This window comes from Cydia splendana, chromosome 18, assembly GCF_910591565.1.
Source record: "Cydia splendana chromosome 18, ilCydSple1.2, whole genome shotgun sequence".
Lineage (NCBI taxonomy): Eukaryota > Metazoa > Arthropoda > Insecta > Lepidoptera > Tortricidae > Cydia > Cydia splendana.
The window spans coordinates 2086156-2103964 of record NC_085977.1 but is presented as its reverse complement, the minus strand read 5'-3'; the positions used below and the strand labels follow the sequence as shown (position 1 = coordinate 2103964).

The window sequence follows — 17809 nt, the reverse complement described above, 5'->3', positions numbered from 1 at the left end:
GGTCTTGCTTACACTGGACCAATTCCAAGCTCTGCCCTCTTGCAGCTTGGCCTTCGGCCTCGCACAGAAGCGTGCCGTAATCGGCACTCCGCGCATTCGGCCGTCAGCCAAGCTCACACTTGGCGTTCGATTCTAAGCTGTATGTTTACCTGCAGCTCAGCCTCTGGCCTCGGATGGGAAGGCGTCGGAATCTGGTCTTCGGTGTTAGGTGGAGCTCGGCCTTGGGCCTCACTTTTTGACATAAACTGGTTTGTTGGGTCGATATTGGTTAATAACGGAGCTTGATTTTCCTCACTTCCGCTCTTTGGACAGTCGACCAGTTGTTTCCCTGATACAGTCAATCCGCTACTTTTTACTTAGCACAATAGATAAGGGCCTCGCAAAGATCTTCCGGCCAGGGCCTCGCCAAGATTAAGACCGCCTCTGATGCCGCTCGATACCGTTTATACTATATAAAACTTTTTTCGTACCTTTATTCAATAAATTTTGCTTGCAATTGAAAAATGCACTTATTTTATAACTTTCTTACAGCAAAAACGTGTGAATTCGGTAAAATTTTGGTTTGAATTCTTTTTTCATTAATCAAAGGTGTTTCAAGGCCACGCCGCCGATTCGCCGCCGCCGCCGACCGATTTTGACCGGCGCGCCGCCGCCGGCTAAGTGCCTATCGGCGCTCATATCTACAATAGTTTAATGGCCAAAAATATGATTTTTGCTGTGTTTTTCATTAGTTAACGGGATAAAACATCTAAGTAAAGGATAATAAGACAAATTAAATACAGTATATATTTATAAACTTACTTTAGTGTACAAACATAACCTTATTTTACATGCGAAGTTGGGTAAATTAGATGAAAGTGACAACCCTAATCCATTTTTGGTGGTGGGCAATGTTGGTATGGATGCCAAATCACCGGATTACTTTGCCCACCGCTAAAACTCGCTAAAAATTACAAATTAAAGATATCTTATTGATACTGTTTTAACACCCCCTGGCACTGATTAAAATAACCGACTTGGTTTCACATTACATCTCAAAACTTTTTGAAGTGAAAATTTCTTTAGCGGCGTGTAATAGTGCCCTTGCGGCCTATTTGCTGAATAAATGTTGAAGTTTGAAGTTTGCATGCCAAGTTTCGTGCTTTCTGCCGGATGGGACAGGATTTAGGATGGGTCAGACCAGGACCGCATTTTTGCAGGTTCATCTTTTATTAGCCAGACTCTACCTCCATACTAAATCGAGCTAAGGAGTCGCACTATAAAGAAATATTGAACATTTTCTTTCAAGTTGATATACGGGGTGTCCATGCATTAGGGTATTTATATTCAATATTCAATAATTTATTCATAAAATCAATACAATTTTACACGTCAATGGTATTTAGAACCAGTATACAAAGTATCATAACAAATTACGATTTTTTTACTTTGGAGCAACCTGTATGTGTTAGTAGCTCCTGAGGTAATAAATAGTATGACTAGATTTTGCCCTGTGCGCGGGGCCGAGGGCCCCGCGGTCTTCTTGTAGTTTGTTGTTGGTGCTGTTGTTTTTGTTGTAGTAGTAGTAGTAGTAGTTTGTTTTCCAAAGGGAAAAATAAATAAAGTTGTACTTTTGCTAGGACGAAAAGATCCGCGTGAAAGCACTAAGTACATTCCCGCAGCTCGGCCTGGCCTCGCGTGCTTGGGAACTCGTAAGGGACGCTCCGGGCCTTCGGCCCTACGCGGAGCTCGGCCTTCGTCCTTCGCTGGGTTTCGAAGCTCAGCGTCGGGCCTTCGGCCCGCCGCTTCGCTTATTAAAACAGTTGGGAGGGTTGGTTTTGCTTCGGGGCTTAAGCGGGAAGTTGGAGCTTAAACACGACCCAATAGGAAAAGTGTCTTAGACAAGCGAAACGGCGGGCCGAAGGCCGAAGGCCGTAGGCCAACTTCCCCCTCTCGTGTGACGCTTCGGGCCTTCGGCCCTACGCGGAGCTCGGCCTTCGGCCTTCGCGAGCCTCGACGCTTCGCCGTCGGGCCTTCGGCCCGCCGGCTTCGCTTATCAAGACAGTTGACTTTGTAGAACTGCATTCACGCAGCTCGGCCTTCGGCCTCGCGTTTTGGGAGTCGGGGTGGAGGCTCCGGGCCTTCGGCCCTCCGCCGGGGTCGGCCTTCGGCCTCCCGGCCTGAAGCTCGCCCTTCGGGCTCGCTTAACACACTTTTTGTATAGGATTTTGCTTTGTTCGTCATTCCCGCAGCTCGGCCTTCGGCCTCGCCCAAAATTACTGGGGGTGGGGCACGCTTGGATATTCGGGGTGAAGCTCCGGGCCTGACGGCCCTACGCGGGGTCGGCCTTCGGCCTCCCGGCCTGAAGCTCGCCCTTCGGGCTCGCTTAACCTACTTGGAAATTTGAATTTTGCCCTTGTCGCCCGCCATTTTGGATTTTTCCAAAAATTTTTTTTACATGGTAATGCTGGGCCCCCTAGCTCGCCGCATGCCAAATCTCAGCGCACTCGGACCAACTTGAAAAATTTAAAAAAAAAGTCGGCCATTTTGAAATTTTTTAAATGCAGTTTGCTTTGTTTCGGGGCCCTCTATGACATTTGGTCGAGCACCCCCACCTACCTCGCACCGTTTAAAAGTTGCCATACAAAATTAAAATGACCATTATTTCCGCCATCTTGGATTTTTTCCAAAAATTTTTTTTTTTCCATAGGAATCTAGAGGCTTCTATCTCTCGCCATGCCAAATCTCAGCGCGCTCGGACCAACTTGAAAAAATAAAAATAAAAAAGTCGGCCCGTTTGAAAATTTTTAAATGCAGTTTATTTTGTCTCGGGGCCCTCTATGACATTTGGTCGAGCACCCCCCACCTATCTCGCACCGTTTAAAAGTTGCCATACAAAATAAAAGAGGCCATTTTTTCCGCCATCTTGGATTTTTTCGAATTTTTTTTTTCCCATACGAATCTAGAGGACCCCGAGATTCCGTGACCAAAATTTCAGCGCGCTAGGACAAACTTGAAAAAATTAAAAAAAAAAGTCTGCCATTTTGAAAAAAAAATGGCGGCGTCAAAAACTGCCAGGGTCCCTCTATGACATTTGGTCGAGCACCCCCCACCTACCTCCCACCGTTTGGCCGGGCCGTCGAACATTTTTCTGACCGGAAGCGGTAGGCCAAAAGTCAGAATTTTCTGAAGTCACGAGACCGCCCTCTATACGACCGTACCAAAGTCTAACACCCCACGAACCTCCTTCTGGGAGAACAATCATGTCAATTAATCAGTCGTGTTGCAGCTTTAAATAAGATTAATTATTAATTATTAAATTATTAAATTAAATTAAATTAATTAAAACTTTCTTCGACCGTTTTGATTATCTTTTTTATTTATGACATTAATAAGATTCTGACCTTTGACAAATGTCATCATTGCCGCACATTTTCAAACAAATTGTCAAAAGCACTGCCAATGATTAATACAGTATGTTTCTTTTTGTTGTCGATTATTGGAATTAACTTTTGTTTGATAATTTAATGTTTTATCTTTTGTTCTAATTAAAAAGAAATTACCGTTAGAGCATTTCTGAGAAGTAACCCTATGTGGGATTTCAGGGTTTGTCCAATGGCTAAGGTCACCCTGTATTTAAAAACGTAAACGTTAAAGTTTTTGGGATATATGTATAGTAGACTATTTATACTCCACATTGATACCATAAGAAGTTAATAAAACTGCCTGAAAGTTAGAGAGGACTATGGAGGAGATTACTGTTTACTAGCTTTTGACTTAACTCCTGGCCCCTGTTTCACCAACGTGACAGGTGCGACGAATTGTAAAATCACTGTTGCTGACGTCACAGGCATCCATGAACTACTGTTACCGCTTACCATCGGGCGGGCCGTATTCCTGTTTGCTACCATCATCGTATTATTAAAAAAAAACTTTATGATATCGGGAAAAAAACAGATATTTCTCTTGCTAAGTTTATGACAATTGTCACAGAAACACTGCAATTGTCACGAAATTCCGACATATAACTCATTACCTGTCAAGAATTACCTACAATTCTTCTAGATCTTTGACAATTGTCAGAAACTTCACAGGAGAAACATCTGTTTTTTCCGATATAATAAAGTTTTTTTTAAATAATACAATGATGGTGGCAAACAGGAATACGGCCCGCCCGATGGTAAGTGGTAATCGTAGCCCATGGATGCCTGTGACGTCAGCGATAGTGATTTTACAATTCGTCGCACCTGTCACCGATGTGAAATTGGGGCCTGGCCTCTATTTCACTACGGTGGCAGGTGCGACACTTGTCGACATCACAGTTGGTACTGACGTTACAGGCCTCCATAGGCTACGGTAACCGCTTACCATCAGACGGGCGGTGTGCTTGTTTGCCACCAACATGTTAATAAAATAAAAACTCCATTATATCGCCAAATACTAAGTACTTATTTTGCGAAGCTAATGACAATTGTCACAAGAAACACGACAATTGTCGGTAATTCTTGACAGCAAATGAGTTCTGTGTAACACTATATGAGTAAAATGAATATAGGCGTGGAATCGAATGTATTTGCAGCCAACAAAATGCCAATGTTTGTTCAGCTACCTGTTCACCTGTTTAAATTGCTTATTATCAATTTAGATCAGGATTTTAAACCTGGCTGACATCGGATAGCCATTTATATTGATGTCAATGGTGTTGGTGAATATTTTAATTCATTCGGGCGAAAACCGGAAGGTTGGTTGGGTATCATAAAATGTTCATGGAGAGAAATTGTAAAGGCCCCAGTACACAATGGGCCATTGCCGGCCACTCCAAGGGACGCAGCCATGCGGTAGAATGAGATAGCAATATCATTTGCTTCCTCTAACGCATAAATGCGTCCCTTGGAATGGCCGGCGATGGCCCATTGTGGACTGGGGCCTTAAGATATGGTATTGTAATCAACAACTGCAAAGTTTTTTTTACGTCGGTTTGTGGCAAATACTGTTTAGTTTATCTTTATTTTAAAACGAAAAATGTCAACTTGCATGTTTTCTCCACTGTACACAGAATAAGTAATGATGTTACTATATCTCATATGTTCAGAATATTACTTGAATAAACTTATTATCCTATATAAAATGTGTGTTTTTATATTTCTAAACCCAGTTTCTAAGTAGATTGCACATACATTATAGTCACATTAAAATTCCATTTTGCGAAATAAAGAATTCAACATTTAACTTTGCAAAAGTAGATACAGTGAAACCTGGTTAAGTGGGACCTGGATAAGTGAGAAACCTCTATAGCTGGGACTCATGGTGCGGTCCCAACACTTTAGCACTGAATTACCTCTGTTACTGAGATAAAACGAACCTCTATAACTGGGATTAGTTGTTGTGATTTTATAGTCACATTTACCTCTATAATTGAGACAGAGAGTGTATTTTACCTCTTTTACTGAGACTATATTTATAAGATTACATTTTCCTAATTGTTTTTTTAGAATTTTATACGAATTACCTCTGTATCTGAGATAACGTCAATCTATGCCCTCTCTAACTTGGACTTTATTGATCTATTTCCGTATTCTTACTAACTCTTAGTCTATCCACAAATTCCGCATTTACTTAATTGTGTCTAAACGACTTCAAGTTTCATTTAGTTACTTTATGTAGTTAAAACTATCGAAACGAAATCTGAAATCTTGATAAGTACTTAGGTAACAAAAATAAACAAATTTTCATTTAATAAATTTCTAAGACGCAATGAAGTCCGTATCAAATTTAATCTATCCTTTGGAAAATCATTCAAAATAAATTCAAAGAAATATTTAAACAGCATTAAAAAATATTTAAGGACAAGGATTATTTTACCTAAACATTTAAACATAATTACAAAATACCTTATTAACCACCTCTATAACTGAGATATATCCTCTATTCTCACCTCTATTAATGGGACCCTCTGTAAATGAGACAGAAATTTATTTGTACCTGGCTAACTGAGAGCCTGGGTAAGTGGAATACCTCTTTAAGTGAGACAAATCTGCTCGTCCCTTGAAGTCTCACTTATCCAGGTTTCACTGTAATTGTTATTAGAATATTTTCTAAAAGCAATAAAAATAGATTAGGTTAGATTCGAGCTACAATGACATTAGGTTGGGTTCAAGGTAAGGTTGCAGGGCCTCAACAAGGGAAAAAAAGGGGGAGGGACTGTTGGCCTGGCTAAGTGAGCCAGAACTCACCCACTACTCCCTACTACTGCCGTAAGCAGGTAATGAATTCCCAATGTATTAGGTATAGGTTTAATAAATTATAAATATATTTCATTAATAACATAATAATATACAAATATGTAAAAGCATAAAGTAATAAATAAGCCTACAGTAATCACGTATACCGGTCCCACGGATGCGGATGTTGCTTACATAATCTCGTCTGTCAAGGAGTTTCGGCAGGAAAGGCCTTGGCAGACTTAAAAATTTCCGAAATGAGGGTTCATACCTACCGACTGGAATTGGTTTCATGGAGGTATCAGATGGGTTAATGTAGGGTAACTGATGTACACCTTGCTAACATAATCTCGTCTGCCAAGGTGTTTCGGCAGGAAAAGCCTTGGCAGACTTATATATTCATGAAATGAGGGTTCATACCTACCGACTGGAATTGGTTTCATGGCGGTATCAGATGGGTTAGTGTACGGTAACCGATGGTCATCTTGCTTATAATCTCGTCTGCCAAGGTGTTTCGGCAGGAAAAACCTTGGCAGACTTATATATTCCTAAAATGGGGGTTCATACCTACCGAATGGAATTGGTTTCATGGTGGTATCAGATGGGTTAGTGTAGGGTAACCGATGGCGACCTTGCTTACATAATCTCGTCTGCCATGGTGTTTCGGCAGGAAAAGCCTTGGCAGACTTATATATTCCTGACATGAGAGTTCATACCTACCGACTGGCATTGGTTTCATGGTGGTATCAGATGGGTTAATTTAGGGGTCCCGATGGTCACCTTTGAGAGCGTCTGCCAAGCACTTCCGGCAAAAAAAATAGTGGCAGACTTCGCTTTTCTGTGTCTACATGTAAATTTCTAACTGCTGCCATAACTACTATCTCGGTATCAGATGGGTTAAATCAGCGCCTTTTTTCGCACCGGAAGTGGCCTTCTTTTTCGTACTTTCGGCAAGTTCCGCCGTGGCAGACTATCGAATTCGGACTTAGCATAACTTTTCTGGGAAACCATTGTGCATTTCATCGTGGTATCAAGTCGGTTAGAAATTTTGCGGCCGGCTCTTCTACCATTTTGGCATTTCGGGAAAAAGTATTTGTTACATGTCGTAAACGATGTGCTGATACATCGTGAAACGGAAAACGACCCTTGCTCGGGCCCGACGTCGGATCTGACATAGGATCCGTCCTAGGGTTTCTGGTTTCTCGACCTTTTTTATTTCTCGAGGCACGGGAATTCTCGACCAGGATTTCTCGAGTTTCTCGAGTATCTCGAGAAATTTTGAAAGTTTCAAAAAACACCATGTTATTTTCAATTTTTTGCTTTATTACAAATCAGACTCATAGGAGTCGTAAGGTAAGATCAATAATCAAACAAATGACAAATTTATAGCTACCAAAAACTGCACTTAATAATCAAAATTCAATAACAAAAAGACCAGGTACTTATAGGTGCAGGCGTGCGCGCCGGCGATGTGATATTATGCTATAGTGTATTTCTTTAGGTATTTAACAAAATGTAAATAAACCACAATATGGTATTTTATAAGGCAAGATTTTGATAATAGGAATATATCAGGATGGTTTGATTTATCAATAGTAATTTAGTTTTGTAATATTTTGTTATTACATGGCCATATAATTAGTTTTTTAGTGTAAAAAGAAAATAAGCGATCTTGGCGTGTATTTTTAATGAAAAACACTTTTGAAAAATTAGTCACGACAAATATATAAGAATTATTGTAAATCATATACGATCATTTATATCATTTTGCTTTCATAAGTCACACTTACTAAATTTTTAAAGCGTTTTTCAATAAAAAGACACGTCAAAAGTGTTAACCTTTTTTCTAATGCTAAAAACACGCTTTATAGTAATAAACCTAAAACGAGACAAATTATTTAGACATGTAAACTTTACATGACTTTACTACCTTTACATTGTAAAGGTAGTAGTTTAAAAGTAAAATGGATTAAAGCAGTTCTTTATTTGGTTGGTTAACTAATAAATGTGTTAGGTAGTTACCTGAAAATGTAAAAAAAACATAGTGTACATTTATTTAACTGCTTAAAGAAATACGCTATAGAATAGACACATCACGCAATTTACGCGTGTTTCTTGTTACTTATCACAAGAGATTTATTTCGCGAGTTCTCGAGGCATTGAGATTTTTGTTCCCGTCTCGACGAAGGACAAATTTCTCGAGATTTCTCGCCTCGAGAATTCTCGAGCAGAAACCCTAATCCGTCCGCAATGTAATAAGCCCTTAAGCGACTTCTCGAGGAAGTAGTCGGCTAGTGTCTTAAAAAAATATTAGTCAGTCAAATATCACCAAAAAAACCGGCCAAGTGCGAGTCGGACTCGCGTTCCAAGGGTTCCGTATATTACACAATTTTTAACAATGAGTGCCGGATTAAGATATGTTGATGCCCTAAGGATTTCTAGGTGCCTCCTCTCCCTCGGGTCATCAAGATTACATTGATTTTTTGGTAAATTGAGAGAAGTTCATTGCCGCGTTACAGCTGAGAATGGAAATCAGTCACATCATTTTATCACGAAAATTGACAGTGCCGCAGCAGTAATGTTGCAACAGAGTACCTAATGCTGTTGCAGTCGCCACCCGAATGTCACCTTTATCATAGCTTAGAAAGTAATAGAAACGCGAGCGAAGCGAGCGCGGAAATTTTTCGATATAAAAACGCAATATGATAGACAGTTGTAAATTTTTACTTTTAGTATGGAAATCAGTCACATCATTTTATCACGGAAGTTGACAGTACTGCAGCAGGAACGTTGCAACAGAGTAATGTTGCTGCAGTCGCCACCCGAATGTCACCTTTATCATACCTTATAAAGTTATTGAAAACGCGAGCGAAGCGAGCGCGAAAATTTTTCGATATACAAACGCAATTTTACTTTTAGTCCCAACCAGGCGCGAATCCAGGATTTCATACAGAGAAGGGATGGGACAGTTTTCTATGAGCCTAGCTTCGCATAGGGCTCGATATTTCTTAGGCTTCGATATTCGAGGTTGTTTTCATGCATAAAATATGCAAGAAAGCAGAGCTTGGAATTGAATTGGCGAAGTGTGAGAAAGGCAGTAGGCCTAGCTGCGAAAGAGGAAAGCTTGGATTTGGATCCACGCCCAAGTGTAATTAAGGCAGAAGGCCTCGCATAAGACCTAACGCCGAACCGCAAAAGAGTGGGTTGAAATCGAATCTATGCATGTAATCACGACTCTTCTACTGCTACCGATTGTTTTCCAAAGAATTACGCGCCATTATTTTTGCAAATTAGCTTTTGGACAGCTAAAAAAAATCGTGTGCTAAAAACGATGTGTCTGTCCCTAATTTTAAAATTTGTTCACCTTTTTCAACCTGGCATTTTGGTGCCCCTCCTGAATGTGGTGCCCTAAGCACGTGCTTGTTTTGCTTATTGGTTACAAAGTCTTTATTAATTCAACCATTAAAGTCGACGAGTACAAAAAACTTTAAGCTAGCTCTCAATTTAACATTTTTTTTAAACATTATTTTAATTTGACCTTACAATTACTCGTAAGTAGGTAAGACCGTTAAATATTTAAAATGATTATCTTATCAGAAAATTATCACCAATTACTCTAAGAAAACTACTACTCTAAGTAATCCGGCACTGTTAACAATGTATTTTTTATGTGAAACGTGAGTGAAATCTCTTTAAAAAATCCGTAGGGGTCGGATTAAAAACTGTAATTAAGTCCGACTCACGCTTGACTGTACATTTCTAATAGGTTTTCCTGTCATCTATAGGTATATACCAATTTTATGTATTTTTTTCAAAATTTTAGACCTAGTAGTTTCGGAGATAAGGGGGGGGAATGGTCATTTTTTGCCTATTTTCTTGAATAACTTCTAAACTGTTGATTCGAAAATTATAAAAAAAAAATATATGAAATCATTACAATAAGCTCTTTCATTTGATATGTAACATGATATAGTTTGAAAAATTTTTTTTTTCATTTTTTCATTTACCCCCCAAAAGTGGCCCCCATGTTTAAAATTCATTTGTTTACGTTACATATCCGTATTCGGGTCACAAACTTACATATGTGTACCAAATTTCAACTTGATTGGTCCAGTAGTTCCGGAGAAAATCGGCTGTGACAGACGGACAGACAGACAGACAGACAGACAGACAGACAGACAGACGCACGAGTGACCCTATAAGGGTTCCGTTTTTTCCTTTTGAGGTACGGAACCCTAAAAAGTACTTAGAGTTTTAAGCATTAAGGTTTAAATTTGTAAATATACCTACCAGGACAGTAAACATATTTAGTCCAACAACAATAAGACTAAACGATACAATAGAACGGTACGAGCTGATTGTGTATAATCTCTTTCTTACTTCTATATCAAGAAAGAAAGAGACAAGACTTCAGCTATCAAATTTTAAGTAAGAATTTTCATTTATACCTCAAAGCTACATCTTCTATCATGATCTCTTTTCCAACATATCTTATTTGTTCTCAGAGAGCTGTGTTGCGGCACACACGTCCCATCCACGGGCCATATCGGCGAGCTGTGTATAACACTAGTAAAAGCAGCTGGAGGTACCTCGCCAAACATCCATGCCATCACCGGTCCGAGAGCTACTGAGGTACTTCTAGTTATACTCATAAGGAAAAAAAATAATTTGCTGTTTGATATTGTACTAAAATTACAGTTGAATTAAGCAGATATAGTAGTATAGTGTGACATAAAATAAGTAGTAATAATTAAATAAAATGGAACTAAAACAAATTCCATACTAAATTGTTGCCATGTTTAAGCAGTTTACGTCAAAAATGTGACAGTTACGTAGGAAGTGGCGCCCTCAATTATTTTCTACAATTTCTTGTCAGTAGTATATGTTTTCTGCTTAAACTGACATTTTATTATTTGGAATATAATAACATAAAAATTACAGCTGAACTAGATTGTACTGTAAAAACAAACGCTTGAAAACCTATTAACCTAATGGGTCGTTTAATTTAGTTGTCTAAACTGTGGCTAAATAATAATGTACACGTCTTCGTATATTTTACATACATATTTTGTTATTCGTTCTTCGTTATTCGTCCAATATACATATTTTCAATCTTTTCTTACAGAAAATAAAGTTGATATTTGACTGAAACTCACACAATTTTCATATTTAGTTGAATTTATTTTCTTTTAAAGCCATTTTTTATATTTCTAGGCGCGCGAACTCTTCTGCAAATCCCACCAACTCTTCAAAGTCTCCGACCTTCTGGGCCCTGAACAGAGCAAGGAGCAAGTGACAGAGATCAAACAGCGGCTGTCTGAGCTGTGTGCCGGCAGCGGGGCGCCGTACGCTGAGTATAGCCAGTGCCTTGACGTGCTTGATAGAGTACAGAAAACTGCTGCTACCAATGATCTCGCTTTACAGTAAGTTTTCTAATATTTTTTTTTAATTAGTGTGTTTATTTAATTTGCTGCAATATGTCACTTCCAGTGGCAATGCAATAATATGATACCGTCGAGCTGATCTGATGATGGGAACAGTGGATAGAGATGGATGGTGGATATTTGATAAAACAAAACTGTTGCCTCAATTTGTCCAAACGGTCTGTCGTTTTCGTTCAAAATTTATTAATTTAAATGGTATTCTAATATCTGTGAAGGCAAGGGGTGCGAAGACAAAAGCACAGTATTGACTAAAGTTCAGTCCTACAGTCGTCGGTTAAAGCTTGTATTACAATATAGGTTTTGAAATAAAAATATCGCAAACGTAATAACCATTAAGGCTTCGTCACACAGGCGCGTTCTCTGGGCGGCGCGTGAGCGGGGCGCGCCGCTTTCACATATAAAACGCTCACGCCGCGCTCATGCCCCGCCCGGAAAACGCGCCTGTGTGACGGAACCTTTATACTAAGTGCACTTCCTAATGTTTTTACCTCTTTTTAACACCTCGTTCCTTCCTCAGTTCAATCGTGGAAGAAGAAATCCGTGACGCAACCGACGAAGCCACCCGCGACGGCCGACGCTTCGTCGTCCACTTCCTACGATGCTCCTACATCATGGCCCCCATCACGGCCACTACGGCGCTGAGGAGTCACCGCGCTGGCGGCACGCCCACGCTACTGCTGGGCTGCGCTCAGGGCGTCATCACGGCCGTCTGCACGGTGCCCAAGGTCAGTTCGACCCTGCCTGCTTCGAGTCCTGCCACAGAATAAATAATAGTACTAGGTACAGAAGATTCGCTCTCTAACAAAACGCGTCTTTTACGATTAGGACAGATATGACCGCTATTTGGCGCAAGCGCCATGCGCGGCCTATGTCTGGCCACCAACATTGGTGTGGGACGTGAGTACTTGTAGTTACTTGTTGCGACGCGGCGAAATCGCGGAGTGAGCCCTAGTCACCGGACCTAGTCCTAGGACGGTTTACGAGCTGTCAGTTAACAGTGCGGGCGATGGTACTTAAAGGTAACTCCTGGACTTAATTAGGGTGGTATTCCACCTATCCAATTTCTTTGTCCAATGTGTATTGCTTCTCACATTTTGCTTTAATGAGAGAGTGAGACGCATTGACATTGGACAAAGAAATTGGACAGGTGGAATACCACCCTTACCAACTGAAATATAACTGTTATTACTTGCTATGTTTACAAAAAAAATACACACAATTTACTCAACGCATCACTGTGAAAAAGTCCCATCTATATCAATACTATATCCATACTATAATTATATTATATTAATATATATAATATTATAAATGTGAAAGTGTGCCTGTCTTGAACCGATTTAGTTGAAATTTGGCATAGAGATATTTTGAGTCACGGGGAAGGACATAGGATAGTTTTTATTTCGGGAATCATCCTTAAAGAGAGTGAAAAGGGGGGATGGAATTGAGAGAGTTAATGAATTGCCTGATCACTGATTGAAACTTATGCTCAAATTGAATTATTGCTATTACACTTTATTCAGGCGCTATGCTTACACTAGCTGCTGTTACTGATTCCACGCAGACGAAGTCGCGGGCAAAAGCTAGTTAATATTATAAATGCGAAAGTGTGTCTGTCTGTTACCTCTTCACGCTTAAACCGCTGAACCGATTTGGACAAAATTTGGTATGGAGATAGTTTGGGCCCCGAGAAAGGGCATAGGGTAGTTTTTATCAATCATCATCATCATTGCACGCAGACGATGTCGCGGGCATAAGCTAGTAAACAATAACAAATATGTTTAAAAATAAAACAGTAGGTAATGTTTAACATTATTAAATAGCTTTTTTTCAACAGGACATGACGTCGCACTCGTTTAACGCGAAACAATGGCTAAGCAGTATTCTGCCAGTATTCAAAGCGGAGTTGGTACCGACACCCGACAATGAATCCAACACATACGCCGAGATGACTGGCACTAAGGTAACTTATTATCATCAAAGAGAATAGAGTGTATAGAGGCGGATTGTCAAAGTAAATTATGTAGCCACTGTACATTTACTGCCATCTTTCGATAGAAAATTATACCTGTTAGAACGCCATTTGCCATTTGACTTTGATCCTTATTCTTTCACTGATATGTGTTAACTTGTTGAATTATAATATTAATGCCATCTACTCGACTGTAGGCCAAAGAGGTATGGTGCAATCTTTTCGAACGATGGCGCCATAACTTTCAGCCTATTCTCGAGTAGATGGCGTTAATATTAGAATTTAACAAGTTAACACATATCAGTGAAAGAATAATGATCAAAGTCAAATGGCGTTCTAACAGGTTTAATTTTCTGTCGAAAGATGGCAGTAAATGTACTGGAGCTACATAATTTACCATGACAGTAACTCTCAATTTCAAATTATCTTTGTTATTATCATCAGAAGGCCAGAGACACGGAAACTAAAAAAGCTTAGAGCAAACGATTGGCATCTTGACTAACCTAAGGCCCAGCCATGCAAATGAAAAATGCAGAATTTGCCACTGAAATTTGAACCTTTAGTGCATGGAATAGAGTTGATTTTGGTTACGTTTGAAAATTGAACGAAACAAAACAAAAGCGACTCTGTTCCAATTGAATATGATTTAAATTTCATCGGACTGAATAAGTACTATAGCACAGAATAATTAATAGTACTACCGTACAGAAAGGAAACTTCCTACAAAAACGAAGTTTGACAGCGGTTCAGGGTCGAATCATGCTGTCTCTTTCTAATATATGGCACTATCCCTTTCGGCTATTTAGGGTTTTCAAAAATCAAGTGATTATCTTATCTGTGGTCATGCACGCAAAAGGAAGTCAAGTGGTGCCAACCCTAATAATTGCTCGGAGCAATGCTGAGCCGAGCGGAGCCGAGTTTGACCGAAGTCAGGAGTTTCGCACCCTGACTATAGGTAGGACCTTGCGCCTTAGGAGGCTAAGCCATCAGGTGATGATATTATTGTGTTACAGGTGAGCCTGATAACCTGCGAACAGCTGGTGCAGGACGCGATGCGCGCCGCCATCAAGTTCGCCAGCACCCACACCACCACCACCGACGACTCCAACACCAAACTAGCCGACGCCAACTGAACTTTTGAGGCACAAACCACCTCAACTACTAGACGGAGCAGATAAGTCAATCGAGGTCACCACACATATGCTCTCCCGTACAAATTGTGTATGTCAGAGCGACCGCTTATTTCAGCTACGTCCACAATAGGATATTATAGGTACTGTATTTAAAATAAACTAGTGGCTCTGTGAGCTGTAGACCTCGCGAGCAGAGCTTTAAATATAGTAAATTAAAAAAAAACAATTCGAAATTTAAGTGTAAAAAAATAAAAAAGTTATATCTCAGCATACAAATACTGGGGATCGAACCCAGACTCTCTGTGCAAACAAAAAAAAGCGAACGTTTACAAACTGAGCCAAATAGTTCTTAGATAAGCTGACGAAATTTAGCTACTCATTCTCAAGTTAAAATTAGTTAAAATCAAATATCTCAATACCTCCGAAACCAGCGAAATAAATGTTCTGAATGTTTGGCCATTTAATCTATAAACACATCTCAAAAAGAATACACTCTTATGATACTGATACGACTATTTGTATAAGCGCGAGCCATCACAACTTTTCCATTTTGAAAAATTTTCAAAAACCGGCTCGACAAAAAAAAAAATATCGGTTTATAGAATTCGGTTACAAAATTTCACGAGAATCGATTAAGAATTGCGACCTGTAGAGGAGAACATCCGGACATACAAAAGCAAAACGCCCGAGTCAAAACGTAGACCTTCGCTTCGCTTCGGTCAATTATTTTACACCATGCATGAAATAAAGCACCAGATAATTATTAGAAAAACACAGATAGAGTTGTTTTTAAACACAAGTTCTATTTAATAAATCGGATAGAAATATAAAAAGTAGGCGAGTTCACCGTGACGTCACGATGTAATGTTTCATATAAATTCCATATTAGCAAATCGTTTTGACAGTTCTAAAAAAGTAACTGATTTGACTAGTAGGAAAATACCCTATTAGGACCACTACTCGGGTATTTTAAATATATTTATGATTATCAAGCTTTAGGGGTGTTCTTGGGTTAATATAGTATAAAATAGCATAGAATACAACTCTATTGTGCTGCTGGATTCGTAGCATTTTACAAGTAAAATTGTACATATGTGCGGTGACCTCATGCTCTTTGTAAACTCTTCGTAATGCGGTGTCTGTGTAGTCTGTGTTTTGAGGGTATCGTCGCCCACACTGTTAACTGTCCAGCGGTAGACCTTACGCCTTTTGTAATAAGGTCCATCGATGGATAGCTGAGAGTTTTGCTGTTGTGTTGCTGAGTAAACGCGCGTCCATGATGAACAAATGCATACGTATGCGAGGACATAAATTATTCGCCCAGTGCGGTGCTGGACAAGTTGACGCACGGTAAATATAGTGTAAAAACCACGGCCACAGAATAAATAATAGTAGTAGGTACAGTAAGTTCACTGTCTAACAAAGCGTGTCTATTACGACAGACCGCTAGGTGGCGCAAGTGCGAGCACGCGTCCGGTCCGTAGCGGTGCGCGGCAACTACTACTGCTAGACACCAACATTGGTGTGGCCGCATGTACTTGTAGCGACGCGACGAAATCGCGGAGTGAGCTACGCCTGCCACGACCGAGAGTGCTAAGTGTCACAGTTTGTGGTATAGGTGCAATGAGATTAATTTTAGTTGTTAAAATGACGTTATATTAACCACAGCTACTACACTAAAATTTGGTAAATTTTTATTTTTGTGAAGGATAAATCCTCATCTTTAATGCCGTAGTTCGTAGATGTTCTTGATGATCGTAGGTATATATCATATTTCATAAAAGCATCATTGTCTGATAAAAGCAAAAACAGATAGTCTTACGAGTATTATAGCTATAATGCTTATTGAATATTGATGCAGTTTTTTTTCAATATTCTGGTTACAGTTTATGTTGCTATTGTTGCTTAGTTTATAAATAATTATTTTACAATACATATGGTACTACTTTACCGCACTAGTGCGATAATTAGCACATTAAGTAACTATCTCGAAAATGTAAAGGGCCATATGTACTGTAAAACTTTGTACAATACACGTGCGAAAAGGTAATTCGCAACGAGTGGCGATAAATTGAAACACGACCGAAGGGATTGTTTTAAAGCGACACGAGATTTCCTACTTTTCGCACTTGTATTGTAATGTATTATTATAATAGAAGACAAGCTAAGGCAGCTGTCTGATAAGAGGCGATAAAGCGAGTAGGGACCATATAAGTATCGCAAAGTCGTAGTCCCTACTTTGCACCGACTTTAATTAAGTGCCCGCCAATCGCTGCTTGTCGGACACCAACCTTAAATAATAGATTGCTTATATTACGTAATATAATTGTACTTTTAATAAGGCTGATAATACGTAAATGATTGAGGGAGTAATAATTATTTTGTATTATTTTACCATGGTATTTTATGATGATGTTATAAAATAACACATGTAGCGCCGAAATTTCATGAATTCAATTCATTGCTAGTCTTCCTTTGTTGGTTTTTTCGTCGATACGCTAATAAATATTTTAATTATGAATATGTCTTTTATTACCTAGTCACCCTTTCGGTCATATAGAATGAAAAAAAAAACAGTAAAATTTTCTATTTATTTTCATTACATCTTAGAAAATATAATTTATTTACAGTCTTGTGGGTTTTAGATTTAGATCCTCGCAGATCATATCAATGCTAAAACTAGGGCTCTAGAATGGGAACTACTTATGACACAATGTATCCGATTCGATCAATTTGTAAATCTTATTACTAGGGCATAAGGTCTACTTTAGCATAGACTAATAAATAATAATACATAGACGGCCAATCCCTATGACATGCTTGTAAAAAAAATACTACTCATTTTCGTAGTCGACATCTAGTGTCAAGTAGCGGATTATATATCAGTACCATTACTAGACACTAGATGTCGCGACAAACGAACAATTTACAACTAATATGAAAACCGGAACTTTAGGCCAAGCACATGATTGGCGCGACAGTATCTCGCGGCGTGATAGACTACCCGCCTTTTTCTAACTAGGTTAATAAAAGAGGGACGGGTAGTCTATCTCGCCGCGA

General features: G+C 39.4%; 1 protein-coding gene and 1 long non-coding RNA gene across 2 annotated transcripts in view; both read left to right on the top strand.

Annotated features, from left to right (window-relative positions):
* LOC134799368 (alanine--tRNA ligase, mitochondrial) overlaps positions 1-14901 on the top strand; it is a 40084-nt gene extending 25183 nt beyond the window's left edge. The window contains exons 11-15 of the mRNA XM_063771777.1: positions 10706-10832; positions 11415-11623; positions 12162-12369; positions 13482-13607; positions 14630-14901. Coding sequence (XP_063627847.1) covers positions 10706-10832; positions 11415-11623; positions 12162-12369; positions 13482-13607; positions 14630-14749 — 790 coding nt within the window. The 3' untranslated portion in view covers positions 14750-14901. The remainder of the gene's footprint in view (positions 1-10705; positions 10833-11414; positions 11624-12161; positions 12370-13481; positions 13608-14629) is intronic.
* Positions 14902-15477: 576 nt separating this feature from the next.
* Positions 15478-17270, top strand: LOC134799180 (uncharacterized). The gene is made up of 2 exons (XR_010145347.1): positions 15478-16283; positions 16368-17270. It is a non-coding gene; the product is annotated as an uncharacterized LOC134799180 (long non-coding RNA).
* The last annotated feature ends 539 nt before the right edge of the window (positions 17271-17809 follow it).